Here is a 15,862-nt window from a genome sequence, read left to right as displayed (position 1 = left end):
ACTGGACTAATTAAATGTGATTTTGGGCTGGAGAGATGATTCAGCGGTTAAGAGCACTGACTGCTCTTCCAGAGGTCCTGAGTTCAATTCCCAGCAACCACATGGTGACTCACAACTGTCTGTAATGGGATCTGATGCTGTCTTCTGGAATAACAGTGTTCTCGCATACATTAAATAGATAAATAAATAAGTAAATTAGTGACTTTCCTGTAAATAGGTAAATCCAGTTAAATGAACCATATCCATTCAAGAGCAAGCACAGGAGATTTCCATTCCAAAGATCTACACATGAAAATTACAGAGAAGCTCTGGTATGTACTCACTTCTCTTCTGAATCTCATTTCCTTCATGAAATAATGGTAAAAAGCTAGTAAACGGTCAATTTGCTTGAGCATCGTTTTAACAACCCAAGTAGCTGGATGTCATAAAATATTCAGCCTCCTCTATTGTATGAGGTTGAAAAGCACCCAAAACAAGAAGTAATGTGATTTCATCCAAGACTTCAGGCCTAGTCTTACATGCAGCTTTGTGTGACGTGCTGAAACCAGAGAATGGACTGGAGGTAAAACTGGAAGGAGGAGCAGCTAGGACAGTGACTGGAGAGCCAATGGCACCTACAGCCTGAGGTCATTATGGGACCCTCAGGAGACATGTATCCTGTACCTCAGAATTGCCCAGCTTACTGACCAAAGGGAAAGTCTCAAACCAACCACCTTCCAGGCCCTCAGTCATAGATTCACTTTGGGATGGCAATTCTTTGCACATTAGACATGCATACAGGTCAGAAAAGCTAATCTGGGGTCATCGGCACAGCTATGAGTGTACACCTACCTGAGGTTCACATAGCAACAGACAAAGGTAAGCTACACAGAAGCAGGGGCCACAGATGTGTTCAAGTCTTAGACCACACACTTGTTGCGGGAGGTTTCTTTTCTTCAGCCAATGTTTATAGAAAGGCAGACACACGACAAGGCCCTTGCCTTAAGGTTGGCACACAGACAATGCATGATCATGCCCAAGAGTGGGTCAGTCACACGGCCAATGTGATATGGTTTTGCTTTGGTCACATCCATATTTGATAAACCCTTGTTGCTGATTTACAGATTTATTTATTCATTTGTTTATGTGATTTAGGGGAAAGACAGCCTCATTTTATATCTCAGGCTAGCCTCTAATTCATAGTTACTCCCCTGCCTCATTCTATAGGTACATACTACAGGCACACTACCATGCCCAACTATTCATCAGTATCTTCAGAGATAAAGGAATCTAAGAGTATGTACATACATTATGACATATATAAATGTTGCCTTTCTATATATATTACATATATATTTGCATATATATATATGCGCAACATATATAAATGTTGCAGTCAACCACTATTGTGAGAATTCAAAGAAAGAAATTGCTCAAAGCCCCTAAACAACCTGAGGTTTACCATGAAGGCTCATGATAAACAGAATGACAGAGCAGGGATCGAAGGTGTAAATAGAAACTGGGGGGCCTAGACACTTCCAGGGCTCAGGTCCCACTAGAGAGATGGCGTGACAGTCTAAGTTTGGACCCAGCCTTCGGCACAAATCTGGTACTAGCTTAGCATTCACTTGCCCCTCCCCCATCAACTACATTTCATTGTAGACCTCCAGGTAATGTAAACATGGCTGAGCCAGCTAAATCATTTAATCTGTAACTCTTTGAGCAAGGACTGTTACTATTCTACAAAGGAACTAAATAACCCCCCTAAGGTCAAGAGTTCTGCAAACTCAGCTGGAGCACCATCTTCCCCAAACTACTAAGAGAGGCTGTCTCTCGGCAGGGGGCAGAGGGGAGGGAAGGAACCCGACATCTGCATTTAGGACAGACTGGCTGGGAAAGGTCTGCTTTGGAAACTTCTCAAGGGAAATAATTCTGTCAAGCAGCTGGAAATCCTAATGGCCTCACAGACATTTCCCATAGAGTCCCAAACTGGGGCCACCAGCAAGGAGTACACAAGGTCTTGCAGAAGGTCACCACATCACTTGGCAATGGTGTGATGGAAGCTCATCCCGAGAAAACAATAGGCATGATCACACTCCGCCTCAGTGAATTCTGGCTGCTCCTCTCCCTTTAGCTCTCCTTACCACTTTGCCATCACCTCACCATGACCAGCTACAATCAGAAAAGGCCTAGGAAAGTGAGGAAAATCACCACAGACCGATCATTTTAAAAAAAAAAAAAAGGCCCTGGCTCCATTCAAGATTCTTGAATGAGAAATGAGCATTCAGTCTCCTCCCTCTCCCCTCTTCCCCTCCCTCCACCCTTTCTCTCAGTCACTCACACACACACCTAATAATAATAGTAAGGACCCTCGGCTTCATAAAGGATTTAGAAGATTCAGTGTATAGGACAGTATGACCAATTTGTCATTCAAAATAGTAGCTGCCTCTCCCTGGAAGACAGCTCTCAAGCTTGGCCAAGTGACTCACAGGGCTACTCTTTCCCTGAAGATTATCCATTCTTATTCTGATGAGTTTTTGGAATATTCTTTACTCTAGCCAACGAAATTCATGGGAAAGTGATCATCAAAATCAGCTCAGGATCCAGCATGTCTTTCTCCTCTGCCACCAGACACAAAAGCCTAGGTTGGGTGCTGGAATCAATGTAAAACAGACCAGTCCTCAAAGATAAAACAGATAAACCCATGAAGGAGACATGAGTCTTTGCTTTGTAAGCTATCAAACCTGAGTCGGTAGGCCTGTGTTCATGTTGATCTTAAAAGCTTTAGTTTCTCTTATGACTTAAATGTTAAAATATCACTCCTAAGTTCACATATTTGAACACCTGTTCTCTGGGCTAGAGAACTGGCCACATCTGGTCTCAAATTGCTAGCATTGTTTTGGGAAGTTGAGTAAGTTTGGGAGAGCTAATAGCCTTTGGCCTTGAGAGCTATAGCCGAGCTCCACTTCCAGGCTCAGAATCTAGTTCCCAGTCCTCCGTGATGCAAAGATGTCATGGAGCTAGCCACCACCTCTTCCTCTGCAGCAGGATGGTCTATAAACCTCAAACCTTGAGCAAACAGAAATCCTTCCTGACCTAAGTCACTGCTGTCCACAGCAACAGGAACAGTAAATGTCACTATTTCAAAGCTTTGCCCACCAATGGGCTGACTCGAACTAGGTAAGCGACAGCTTGACCTCACTTTCTGTGCTCATTACTGCCCCCTTGGATGTCACACACACTCTGTGTATTATATACAGAGCCGTAATTGTTGAAACAGAAACACAAATAGAAAACTTAAAAGTCAAGACGCTCCCAGGCGTGGGGACGCATACCTGTAATGTCGGTACAGGTAGGCAGGAGCATAAGGATCGTGAATTTTGAGAACACACTTGGCCACTTAGCAGGTACATTGCTAGTTCAAGGCCAGTGTGACATATATAGTAAGAGCTCTTTTGAAAAAATGAAAATCAAGATCCTGAACGAGTTCCTCACACACAAACCTTTTTCAATGGCTCCTTTTTCTAAGTTTTAAAATCAGGTCAGAATATAAACTCAGTGGACGCTCTTAATTCACACATGAATATGGCAAAAAAGAAAAAAATACACGCACAAATGACACAAATGAAACGGATCCTAAAACTTAAGGAAAGTCTGGTCTTTGATACATATTCCTATTCTCATACGACCCAGTGGGCTTTGCGGTCCTTCTGATAATCCTAATTGCTAGCTAACGCTCCTAGTCCTCCCGAGTCTCCTCTCCTGATCCTTTCTCCTATCTCTCCAGAGAAATTAACCTTGGAGAATTAGTAGTCTGCAGATTTCCAGCATCTTCCCTTAACCAAGAATCAGAAATGGGTTGGGAGCAAGGCCATGTATAGGAAATGTGGTATTTAGAGAGTAAGAGCACCAAAGACATGTCTATATAGAATGTCTGCATGAGGGAGGAGGAGGAGGAGGAGAGGAGGAAGCTGCCATGAAGGAAGATGGACCATGAGCACGTGGCCAAGAGAAACCCAGCTGGCTAGTTACAATGTTGTAACACTACCAGCCGCTGCCAGGAAAATACAAACAACCACTCTAGACCTTCCTGGGAAAGTGAATTTAACAGAGACAGGATGAATTTCAAAGCATGTTTTTTAGAAGCTTGAAAAACTACAACAGAATCCAAACAGAGGACTTCTGATTAAATTATTAGCCAACTGAAGAAAGCTGTGTGTCTTCAGCCTCAGCAGAGAGAGAGAGAGAGAGAGAGAGAGAGAGAGAGAGAGAGAGAGAGAGAGAGAGAGAGAGAGAGAGAGAGAGCGGGCTAGCTTCATTTGGGTCCTATGCTGTTGGTCAGCCATGCTTCTTTTAACCTTGCTTTGATAGTTTATTTTACTGATGAATAACAATAGTTATTTCTCCTCATTATAAGGTAAGGATGGTCAGAGATAGCATAAAGATAACTATAATTGATACAATGATGGAAAAAAAAAAAGTCTGCATGATTTATACCTCCTGCCTCAGGTCAGTTCACTCTCCACCAAGCCTGAAGGCTACCAGCTGCGCAACACTGCATGTCTTCAAGAGGGCCTCTCACGCCCAGAGCTTTCTGCACACACCACACCTTTCCTCTAGCTTAGAACACCTGTCCACGGCCACCCTGTGCTTGCTTTCCTCACTCAGTCTGTCAGGAAAGCAATGCCCCTGGAGTTCCAGGGCAGGAGCCAGCCTCCAGCAGCCTTAAAAGGCTGGGTTCAGCCGCCTGGACCAAAACCTCAATTAAAGAGCATGGTGAAAAGCAGGGTCTATACTCGAGGACTCACAGTCACAACCTCTGCCCTTGCACACGGAGAGCAAGTGTGCAACATGTGGTAAAATAATGTTTTACAGAAAAGAATGGCCATTTCTGATTTCTAAGAAAATTACAAATTCTTCCCCAAGTGATGCTACGTATCAAAAGAAATATGGTAAATTTCATATCAATTAATTTCCTTTTGCACAAAAAGGGAAAAAAGTTTGGTTGGTTGTTGGTTGTTTGTTTTGAACAGAAGTCCTACTGATAGGGTCCAAAGTTACTCTCGTGGAGGAGGACTCCTTCCTGCTTCTCCAGCCTGTCCCCTCTCTGGACACATAATAGCCCATCCCACAGGTGGACAGGATCTGCACCGCTAACTTCCTGTGTCAGCAGACTTGAGCATCTTGCTCTCGGTCACTGGCACTGACACTAAAAACAAGCCTGGGTTTGACATTAGCCACATCGAGGGACACACTCCTGATTTCTAACTCAGGCGATACAAATTTTATTTCTGATCACCCAGCAAATTCTTTTTGGAGTCCTTTCTGTATCACCTTCGCCCATGTATTGTTTTTATGCTCAACAGAAGCTGCACTGATAGACTGCCAGTAGGGTCAGCCGAGGTATTGCTTAGTTGGAAGAGAGTCTTCTGTGGATCTAGATTTAAAACAAGTGGGGGAGGGTATCAGTTATATTATAAAGGAGGTCCCCTTGGGAAAAGGGATAGAAGCTTCAGATTCGATGAGTCTTAAATAATGGTTCACCTTTGCTGACCCCAACATCGGCAAGGGGTAGCCAAAACCAAAAAGACAAGTTGCAGTAAAAGGTTAAAACCCAAAAGCAGCCTCCTCGCCCTCAACCAAATTAAGATCCCATAAAGAGAAAAAACTAAAGCTCCCTCCAGAGTAGCATCTTTAATGGGTGGAAACCCTTAGTGCTTTGGCAATCAATCAAAGCCAGCCCTCCAAATTGTGACAATGTGGAGTCCCACCATCCTAACAGCGACACATAGTAGCCCGTGCCCGACACTAAGCATCCAGAGTTAAAGTGTTCACATAGTCAGGTGGGGCCAGCCAGGCACAGTTTGGTTTCTAATTAGCAGTTTAAGCAAGTAGGGTTATGCTCTCTGAAGTAAACCTCTAGAGGCTGACGGAAATAGTGAGCTGACCACCGGCACCTGTCACCTAACAAAGGTGGTGTGTGTTCCGTTCCCTAACAGATTTCTTGAGTCTGACTTCCACAACAGTACAGACTCATTGGTAAAGGTCATTTAAAATCTTTTTTTAAGGAAATTATTTGGTTCTCAAACAGTTTTTTTTAAATATTATTTATTTTTATTTATATGAGTACATTGTAGCTGTCTTCAGACACATACCAGAAGAGTGCCTCAGATCCCATTACAGATGGTTGTGAGCCACCATGTGGTTGCTGGGAATTGAACTCAGGACCTCTGGAAGAGCAGTCAGTGCTCTTAACCGCTGAGCCATCTCTCCAGCCCCTCAAACAGTTTTAAAAGGAGTGTTACTGCACTTTAAATTGTTCTACTGGTTCTTAATTGTGACTGGTTGCTCCTCAGTTCATAGCAGCAGCTAAAGAGTTATCATACACCCAAGCACGGAGCCCATACACCGTTTTGGTGGCTTGGCCCTGAACTTTCTCAGTCTGTTAACCTTTCGCCAGACACACCAATCCAGATTCCTCCGTCTGCTGTCACATTTTTGAATCACAGAAATGTCAATTTAGGACAAAAGAAAGCAGTATGTGATGTTACTAATTCCTCACACACAACCCCCATCTTTAGTAAAAACTGTCTGAAGTGATTCAGAAAAAAAGGCTACCTGAGTCCTAACCATTGTCAGCAACAGGCTTCCTTTCTCCCTAGTTTAAAAATCCCACAGAAGTCTGTCGCTGTAAAACACAAGGATTTTAAACCTTTTTTAAAAATGAATAAATACGTAAATAAGCAACTGCTGCAGGTCAGGAGGGAATTTATTGTCCACAGCTGATCACGCCTAAGACCGAGACTGGCACAAAGCGAGTCCTCAATAGTGCTAAGCGCACAGACAACTTGGTTTTCCGATTCTTTTAGTTCAGTGGATGAAAGGGCAATGAAACAAATTCCTTGAAGGACATCCCAGGCCATTTACCACTGGAAAAGTTGAAACGGACCCTTTGTTAGGAAAACAGTGAGAAATGTTTCTGCATTGAAAAAGTAACGAAACTGTAACATCCCTAAAGTTCTCTTCAGTTCCTAGACTCTATAACATAAATACTATGCACCAAGAAAGAGTGTACATTTACCTAAAGCCTGATTCCCAAGTAGAATAATTACCACACACTGTTGGGAATAAACAGCTTTGGGATATGGATGCAGAAATACTAATCCATCCAAAATGGAGACATGTCCATAGGAGAGAAGCATTCTTGCTAAACTAGGTACACTCTGGAAACAGCACCGATGCACTGGGGTCTTCTCAGGGACAAGGCCCGAGGCCAATGGGGGCTTGGAACAAGCTCGGGATACAGATTAAATATGGAACAAACAGCACCACATTAAATTACACATATCTCTCTACCTGGGAAAGGTGTGACTTTAATCGTCAGATTTAAGCATTTGTAACTGTATACACATTTCATAATATAGAAAACACAGCATCTGATAACCTGGGTGTAGCTCAGTGGTAGGCTGAGCAAGAAACAAAGTCCTGGATTCAATCCTCAATGTGGTAAACCCACCACAAAAACCCAGACATTTATGTACAAGTACTTCTGTGTGTTTGTTACATTTGAATTATTACTCACTGCAAATGTCACCCTACAATGTATAAAACTGAGAGCACCTTCTTCGGATTACATTCTCTTTCTCCAGATAGGGACAGTGGTTTGTACAAAAGGAAGAAAGATTTATGTCTGCCTCAAAAACTGTCTTTTTTTTTTTTAATGACTTCTAAAGAACTAAATGGAACTCCATTCATGAATCCGTCCACTTCGAAGTACCTCTTTCTTCCTCATCCCCTTTCGGTCTTTTGTCCAAACCACAGAGCAGATAAAGGGATTGGAGAGGTAGAAAATGTGAGCATTAAAGATGCAGCACAGCCATCTAAGAGCTGGGCTTAGAGAATCTTCTGCACCCACTGGAGTTGTTCTGAACATACTAAGTTACAGATTCCAGAGAATAAACTCAGACAGTCTGAGGACTCTCTGCAGTTTCCTAAAAGCCTTATTCGACTTTGGAGTTCTTTCCTGACCACTCCTACAACTGGGGAACGGGTGTCTTATTTTCAGGTTTTAAGTAATTCCATCTTAATTCCACTGACAACAGAGACTATGCATAAAGAAGCAATCTTCTCTGTATATATATACTTTCAAAACCTCCCCTATTATGTGAATGAAAGGCCCTACACAAGAACTCTGTAGTTTTAAACTCACATATGGCTGGCAGACACAGAGTTGGATATGATTACAGCCACGCAACTGAATCTCAAACTCACATATTGTTCCTATTTAACTGACATATATGAACTTACTAATTTATTGGAAATGTGCGGCAAATTATTCCTACCTCCTCCCCCAACCCTCAAGAATGCACTGGCAATAGGTGTTACTGAAAAAGACACCCCCTACACAGGATACCTGCATTCCCAGATGCTTGCCCAGGCTTCTAAAACAAACATTGTTATTTTAGTTCTTTGAATCTGCGCCCTGAAAAATAAGGGCAAGAGTTAACCTTAGTTTCCTTACCATAGTAATAAAGAGATCAGCCCAGAGACTATGCAAATTCCCTCAGTAATCACAGCCTCAGACCAATTAACAAGGGCATAATTTGTGTGGTGAAGAGGAAGACACAAGTCTTAAGAATCTGTCATTTAACAGTTTAGAAGGCCTAAAAAAACACCCACAGGAACACTTAATGAAGACCAGTGCACATGGGGGGAAAGTCTTTCAAAGCACCTCAAGCTGCAGCAGAAACGGCAAACGAACAACCAAACCGAGATAAATGTTGCAAAGAGCGACCCCATGAACTTTCTGCTGAGCTAAGACTCCTCAGGGGTGCAGAAGGTGTGGGGAGTGGGGTGTGTGTGTGTGTGTGTGTGCGTGTAGAGGTGTAAGAGGGGAAAGCCAAGAGTCTTAGCATCTGGGGTTTGGCAGCTTTGAACATCTAATACTTTTCTCTATATCTACAAAATGTCAGGCCACCACCTGAAGCTAGCTGTAAAGTTCGAAAGGGAAAATAAAAAAAGATAGGGTATTAGCCAAGGAAGGACTCTACCGGAGTCGCCCCAAGGACAGACTAGGCAAAAGTGGGCTACTAACGTTGACAAAGAAAAAAACCAGAGAGAAGCGGACTCCGCCTTTCCCACTGGGCTTGGCTCCTTTCAATAAAAAGGAAAGGCGGCCGCCGCCGCCACCGCCCCTTCCCTCCTTTTCCACGAGGCTGGGGAGCAGACCCTAAACTACATCCTCAAAGTCCTACTGGATCTGGCTGGCTCCGGAGTAGGAAACCCGGAGTCTATACTCCAAGAGGCACAGCCCGTGGCGCATACCCCAGCCCAGAGTCCGGATAGGAGCATCCCCTCCCTGACTTCGGGTGCTGGGGCACTTCTCCAGGCACCCACCCTCCCTTCCTCTTCCCGGAGCCCTGCATTCAGTACTGCCGCCCCCGGCCTGCCAGCCGCAGAGTATTTCAGGACTTCCACCCACCCCGAAAGGGAGCCCTTTGAAAACTTTGTGTGTGTGCCTAGGGCTTTGTCCACATCCTGGGCAGGGCCGGGTCACCCGGGTGGGCGCCTGAGGGTGTCCGGAATTTCACAATGCACCGAGGGTAAGCCACCATGGAAATCCCACCCCTTTGACCCGCTTCTTCAGACCAGCCGTGTGAAACAGCGCTTCAGCACCCAATTCTCATGCCCCGATCGCCCCCCAGGGCACGGGAGATCCGCGAGGAAACCCTCCTCAGTCAGCGCCTTCCTTCACTGTCACCAGCTTAGCGTTGTGCGCCGGGAGAGAGAGGTAGCTGGGGAAAGCAGCAGCTCAAGCAACCCCTTCTAAGGACACCTCACAGAAGGGTCCTTTTCCTCCCTGAAATAGGGGCGCCCCAAGGCGATCTGATGTTGCATCAGGTAGTCTTTGAGCCTGCGGGCTCCCCTCCGCCCCAGACGCGCGCCCAAATTCATGCACACACCCACAGCCCCATCAGCCACCACCCAGAGCCCCCCCCCCCCCCGTCCCCGAAAGTCTCCACCCGCACGCGCCCCGAAGCGAAGCCCACCCGGCGCCCCGGGATCAGCGCGCTAGAGAAGCGAGGCCCCAGTACTCACACTCGGTCTCCCCACCGCCACGGCCATCGCGACTGTGGCCCTGGCTGCTCCCGGCTGCTCTTCACCGACACTGGCTGCTGCTGGTGCTCAGGCTCCCGCTGGCCTCCCCCGCGCCTCCCTCGCGGCTGCGCCCTGCTCGCGCCCGGCTCCCGCGCGCCTCCAGCCGCATCTGCTCGCCCGCGCCGCCCCGCCCGCTTTATTCCAGCAACATGGCCTCCCGCCTGGACTCGACCATTAGCTGCCCCGGGACGGGGGTGCAGAGAGAGCTCCGGCCTCTGCCGAGCGGACAAATGCGGCGGGTGAACCATGCTCCTGGTCAGCTGGTAGGATGATACTATATGAAGTCAGTAACCTTACTTCCTGTGGCTTTCTTCCATCCCACTAAAGTGTCCTGTGCCGGTATGCTACCCGACTCTCCCCCTGATGCACCACGTGCTGGGGTCCGCGTAAAAGCCCAGGCGCGGAGGTCCCAACCCCGAGCTGCCACGCGCTGCGCGGAGCCGGCACCTGGAGCTGCTATGGGGTGGGGCAGGGAGGCTAGGGGACCACAGGGTGCAGAGGTTGCACCTCTGGAAAGTTGACCTAGTGACACGCCTCACCCAGAGGAGCCCGCTTAGAAGGTGCGGTGGGTAACCTACTAGGGCAAAGCGCACCCCACGAGGAAAGAATTGCCCGTCTGCTGGGCCTTCCATCAGAAAGGAGACTAAACCAGCTGCTGGAAGCCGTCGCTGTGGCCTGCGGCCGGGCTGGGGACCGCTTTTCGAGAGAAAGAGGACGTAGTCGTGATCGACCTAACCACCGGCTACTGGGGACAGGGAAAAATAAATTAATTAATTAAAAAAAAAACCCTCCAGTGCCCGCTGGAGATTTTAGGCCATTTGTGAGCTTTCTCCAGAGTTTTTCCCACCGTGTCACTGGAGAGGTTACTGTTGCAGAGAGGTCAGTGGACGTGTCATTGGATCCCGGAGACAGACCCAGGGCCAGAGGCATGCAAGCTCAACCTCGGCTTCGGGGTGTGCTGCACAGCGAAGGCGCGAAGCGGGTGACAAGTGGGTGCGACTCACAGTGGAGGGAACTGGGAGGGCTCCTCAACCACTAAGAAGGATTTTTTTTCCAGCAGATGTTGGAATTATTACTGTGTCTGGGAGGCAGGTGAAATGGTGGGGTCCTTGTGTATGCATCTGACATAGGCTGAACAGGGAGAGGTGTCATGTACTGTGGGTGTCCACGCATGGTGGACCCATGATCACATGAGGATAGCTACTTGATTGAGTTGAGGAAACCAGGTGGCTTGAAACGCAGGGAAAGAGGCAAGGGGCAGGCTGTATTCAGCCCACGTGAACGTAGGTGCCACAGGAACTGAGAGTCTGACCTGAGACTTCAAACATCCAAGTTTCTGGGGACCCACTTTTGGCCACGGGGTTCAGACGCTCTGTCCGGCCTTTGGCTGAGGGTAAGTGGCTCTGTAGCATTGGTTCACCTGTAGCTGATCTGATGCTGGACAGCTCTGGTAGGTGAGGAGCTAGAGGCTTCCTAGAATGAATCCCACCCTTGGCTGTGGAACCTAGGGAAGGGTGTGTTGAAAGAAGAGGGGATCTGATGTAAAACCCGGTTCTGGCTCAGTCAGACCTGAGCAGCACTAACTTGTTCTTATCACTTTCTGTTCTATAGATAACTTGTCTTTTGAGAATGAGGACCTCATTCACACCATTATACAGTGAGCAAAACCCTGTTGAGTTTGTAAGATGTCACCCGAGTGAGTGCTATGTAAGAGCTATCAAAAAGAAGAACGACCTTTCCTCTGTGACTCTAATCCAACGCTTCCCTGCTCTTTGGGTGTGTGTGTGTGTGTGTGTGTGTGTGTGTGGTCAGGGCAGGTGCATATGAGAGTTGTTAAATTGCTAAGATTAAAAGGGGAAGTCAGTGCTATATATAACTTCAGATGACAACAGGCAGGGACTGTGACTTACTTTCACCCCAGCCGTTGTTGAAGATGAACTAGGCTGTTAAAAGGTCGTCATAGTAATAATCATCTCTCAATAGACTATGATCTCAAGAGTGCTTATTTGCCTTTTTTGGCTTCTAGCACACACCATACATGTTGTACAGGACTATCCTCCAAGCCAAAACAACTGCCATCTTGGTGCAAATGAACATCCCAGCTGTGGCTGCTGACCATTTATCTCGCTCAGAGTTGGGAGTGAGGCTCAGGAGTCCCTCACTGGGTATCCAGCTACTTACTACCATGTTTTCTATGTACATCTGCCTTAACTGTACTTGGCCTCCAGGAAGGGCTAGAATGTATAGGCTGAGAAGCCTAGGAAAGGGGGGGTCTCTCTATGTGACTATTAGAATGTCTTCATCCCTGCTGGGTGATGTCAGTTTTCAGTGTAGCCTCTAAGAAGGGAGTACTTACCCTCCACTGAGTAACCCCTCACCTGTGATCTAAGGAAGCCCAATAAACTCACTGGTTTCCAGAGTGATCTTTCGTTGCATGGTACCTCCATTTGTCTGTGGACCTTAGGAGGAAGGGTAGATTCTGCTAATGCCTCCCCCTAGGAAGGTACTTGAACAACACTGCAATATTCGATAAAGTTGAATGATCAATACATGTTTACATATTCTATAAATGTTGGATCACATTTGAGTGGGGATGGAACTAGGGACTAAGACTATGAACAATCAATTATTGCCATAGGCAGAATTTGGTACTTGATCCTAAGGGCAGTGAAAAGCCCAAGGAGTTAGTAAGCATGGGAGTGACTTCAGATTTTCATTTTAGAAAAGATATGTAATGAATTTTTAACATTTTCCCTCATGTAAGATCAATGCCCCTTTTTAGTGGGACCCCTGATAATTTGAACAGATTTTCAAGTAAATGTTGTACCTTGGTAGAAAGTAACTGTATCTTATTAAAGGTTCCTGAAGATACAGGCATCTATCAAGACCCTTCATTTCATTCACTTAATACCCTCAAGAGATTACATGGTCTAAAGTCAGGAGAGGTGACGTTGTTAAATTTGATTCTGGAGTTAAGTGAAGTAAAGACAAAACCTTTGCCTTCTAGATTTATTCTTTGTTTTCAGGTAAGTTATCTAGGTTGTTTCTGTCTTTCCCCTTGCCTTTAAAAAAAAATCTAATGTAAGAGTGCTTTGGCAACAGTACAAGAAAGAGATACATTAAGAAAGCACAAAATATACAATGAGAACAATATCAAACAGATACAATGAGAAAAAGATACAGTAAGAAACAAAACAGATACAATGAGAAAGACCCAAAACAGATACAAGAAGATAGAGTAAGAAACAGGGAGGCTAGGCATGGTGACAGACCTTTAATCCTAGCCTGGTCTATATAGCCAGTTTCAAGACAACCGGGGCTGCAGATCCTGTCAAAAAAAAAAAAAAAAATGAAGTAAAGAAAAGAGGCGGGGAGGGAACAGAAAGAGTTAGAAACCATGAAAACATTCCATTTAGAGAGCAAAGCAATCGATCCTGGATTCTTTCTGCAAAATTATGTGAAGATGTTAAAAAAAATTTCTAAATGTGTACAAATTAGAGAAGAAAACTTAAAACTATTTCTATTCAAAAATGGCATGAACTTTATAAAGAAAATCTTTTTTTTCTTGGATATTTTATTTATTTACAATACAGATGTTATCCCCTTTCCCCATTTCCCCTCCCTAGAACCCCCTATCCTATACCCCCTCTTCCTTTATGCTTTATAAAGAAAATCTTAAGGATACTAAAACACCATTAAAACTAATAAATGCTCAGCAAGATTGTATAGGATACAAGATCAATACTCAAACAAATCAATTGTATTTGTACACATTTGCAATGGACAATACAAAAATTTAGAAAACAATTTAATTTCTATTCACAGCAAAATGAATGAAGAACTTAGGGGAATGGTTTTAAAGACATACAAAAATATTTCTGAAAAACATTTTAATGAAATACTGGGAATTGAACCCAAGGACTTTCCTAGGATTTGTCAGCAAACATTATATAATGAGCTAAGTCCCCAACCCCCACCCTAATTTACGAATCCAAATGAAAAACTATTCGTGTGCATGAATTAGAAAACATAGCAGTGTTAAGGTGACAGACTCTTCAGACATATTTAGATTCAACACAGTCCCTTTCAGCAACTCAACCAACCTGTTGATAAAAACTGATGACTGAAGCCGGGCAGTGGTGGCACACACCTTTAATCCCAGCACTTGGGAGGCAGAGGCAGGTGGATTTCTGAGTTCCAGGCCAGCCTGGTCTACAGAGTGAGTTCCAGGACAGCCAGGGTTACACAGAGAAACCTTGTCTCCAAAAACCAAACCAAAACAAAAAACCGGATGACTGGGGTCCACCATTCCTGTGGACATTCAGAGACCCAAAACAGCCACAAGTTCCAAGACTCACAGTACAGGCTTCAAACTTGACGACAAATCAGGAGCCAGAGTAGCACAGATACAAGAGAAACCTGTTAATAATGGGATAGAATTAAGATCCAAAACTAGTTCTCTGTCTGCTGTCAGCTGATTTTCAACAAGGGAAAATTCAGTGGGGAGAGTAAACTTCCAAGGAAATGGAAATGCAAGGAGAAACAGCAACTAGGTGACAGACAGTTCACGTCCATTAGGACAGCTATAGCTCACAGACCACTGGGCATGGTGGCGAACACCTTTAATTCCAGCACCGAGGAGACCAAAGCAAGCCGATGTCTATGAGTTCAAGGCTAGCCTGGTCTACATAATGAGCCACATCTTGTAGAGAGCCCCTGTCTCAAAAACTAACAACAAAAACCTCAAAGGCTCAAATAATACTGTGTTTGTGAAGATTGAGAAAACCCAAAAGCTTTGTATGCTGTTGATAGGAGTGACATAGCAGTAATGACATTACAGACATTGACGGGCCCCAGATAATTAAGCCCAGTTATGCTATGAACCAGAAATGTCACTCCTCAGTAGATACCCAAGAGAAAGGAAAACACAAGCCACACAGCAGTGTGTACAATGGCATTCACATGGCTCAACACTATAGCCAAACAGTGGAAATAACCCTGCCAACTGATGAACGGATAATATATGATATATCCATACAGTAGAGTATTTATTTTGCCATAAATGGGGAAAGTACTGATAACATAGTACATGAATGGATCTTTCAAACATTATGCTATGTGAAAGGGGAAAGTCTCAAAAGAGCACTCAGCCTATGACTCCACTTATATGTCTGAGTCTAGACACAGGCAGCTCATTGTTAGTGGGGAGGAGGCGAAGGGAGACAGCTAAGAGGCATAGGCTTTGCTTCTGAGATGGTAACACGGTAGGGCTTGCTGTAATGTGGAAAGCAAGCACTACCCACTCTCCAGCCACAGTCAGTATACCTGGTCTTGTAGATTTCAGCCATCCCAGTAGGTGTGCCCTGTTCCCTTGGATGGCTCTAATATACATTTCCTTAATCCTTGGTGATGGTGAACATCCACTCGCCAAACACACAACTTCTTACATAATGTGTCTCTTGTCTTTTGTCTGTTTTGGAGGGGTTGGTTGGTTTGGTTGTTTGTTTGTTTGTTTGTTTGTTTTTTGTTTGCTTGTTTTTTGTTGTTGTTGTTTGCTTTTTTGGTTTTTTGTTTTGTTTTGTTTTGAGACAAGGTTTCACTATTTAGCCGTGAGTGGCCTAATCAGACAGATTGACCTTGAAATTGTGAAAATCTTCCTCTCTCTGACCGGAGTACTGAAACTGTAATCATGTACTATCTCATGATTGGTTTTCCCTTGGGCTTT

At 45.0% G+C, this 15,862-nt stretch overlaps 1 protein-coding gene across 4 annotated transcripts in view; it reads right to left on the bottom strand.

Annotated features, from left to right (window-relative positions):
• Septin11 (septin 11) overlaps positions 1 to 10,190 on the bottom strand; it is a 130,877-nt gene extending 120,687 nt beyond the window's left edge. For 3 of the 4 annotated variants that reach the window (XM_028789192.1, XM_028789193.1, XM_028789194.1), the window contains exon 1: positions 10,078 to 10,190. In XM_028789192.1, coding sequence (XP_028645025.1) covers positions 10,078 to 10,104 — 27 coding nt within the window. In that variant the 5' untranslated portion in view covers positions 10,105 to 10,190. The remainder of the gene's footprint in view (positions 1 to 10,077) is intronic. The other variant, XM_028789195.1, reaches the window with a different exon arrangement.
• Positions 10,191 to 15,862: the final 5,672 nt, after the last annotated feature.

The sequence above is a fragment of the Grammomys surdaster genome, unplaced genomic scaffold (genome assembly GCF_004785775.1).
Source record: "Grammomys surdaster isolate TR1022 unplaced genomic scaffold, NIH_TR_1.0 125793, whole genome shotgun sequence".
Lineage (NCBI taxonomy): Eukaryota > Metazoa > Chordata > Mammalia > Rodentia > Muridae > Grammomys > Grammomys surdaster.
The sequence above is the reverse complement of the archived record's forward strand: the minus strand, read 5'-3'. Positions and strand labels throughout refer to the sequence as shown.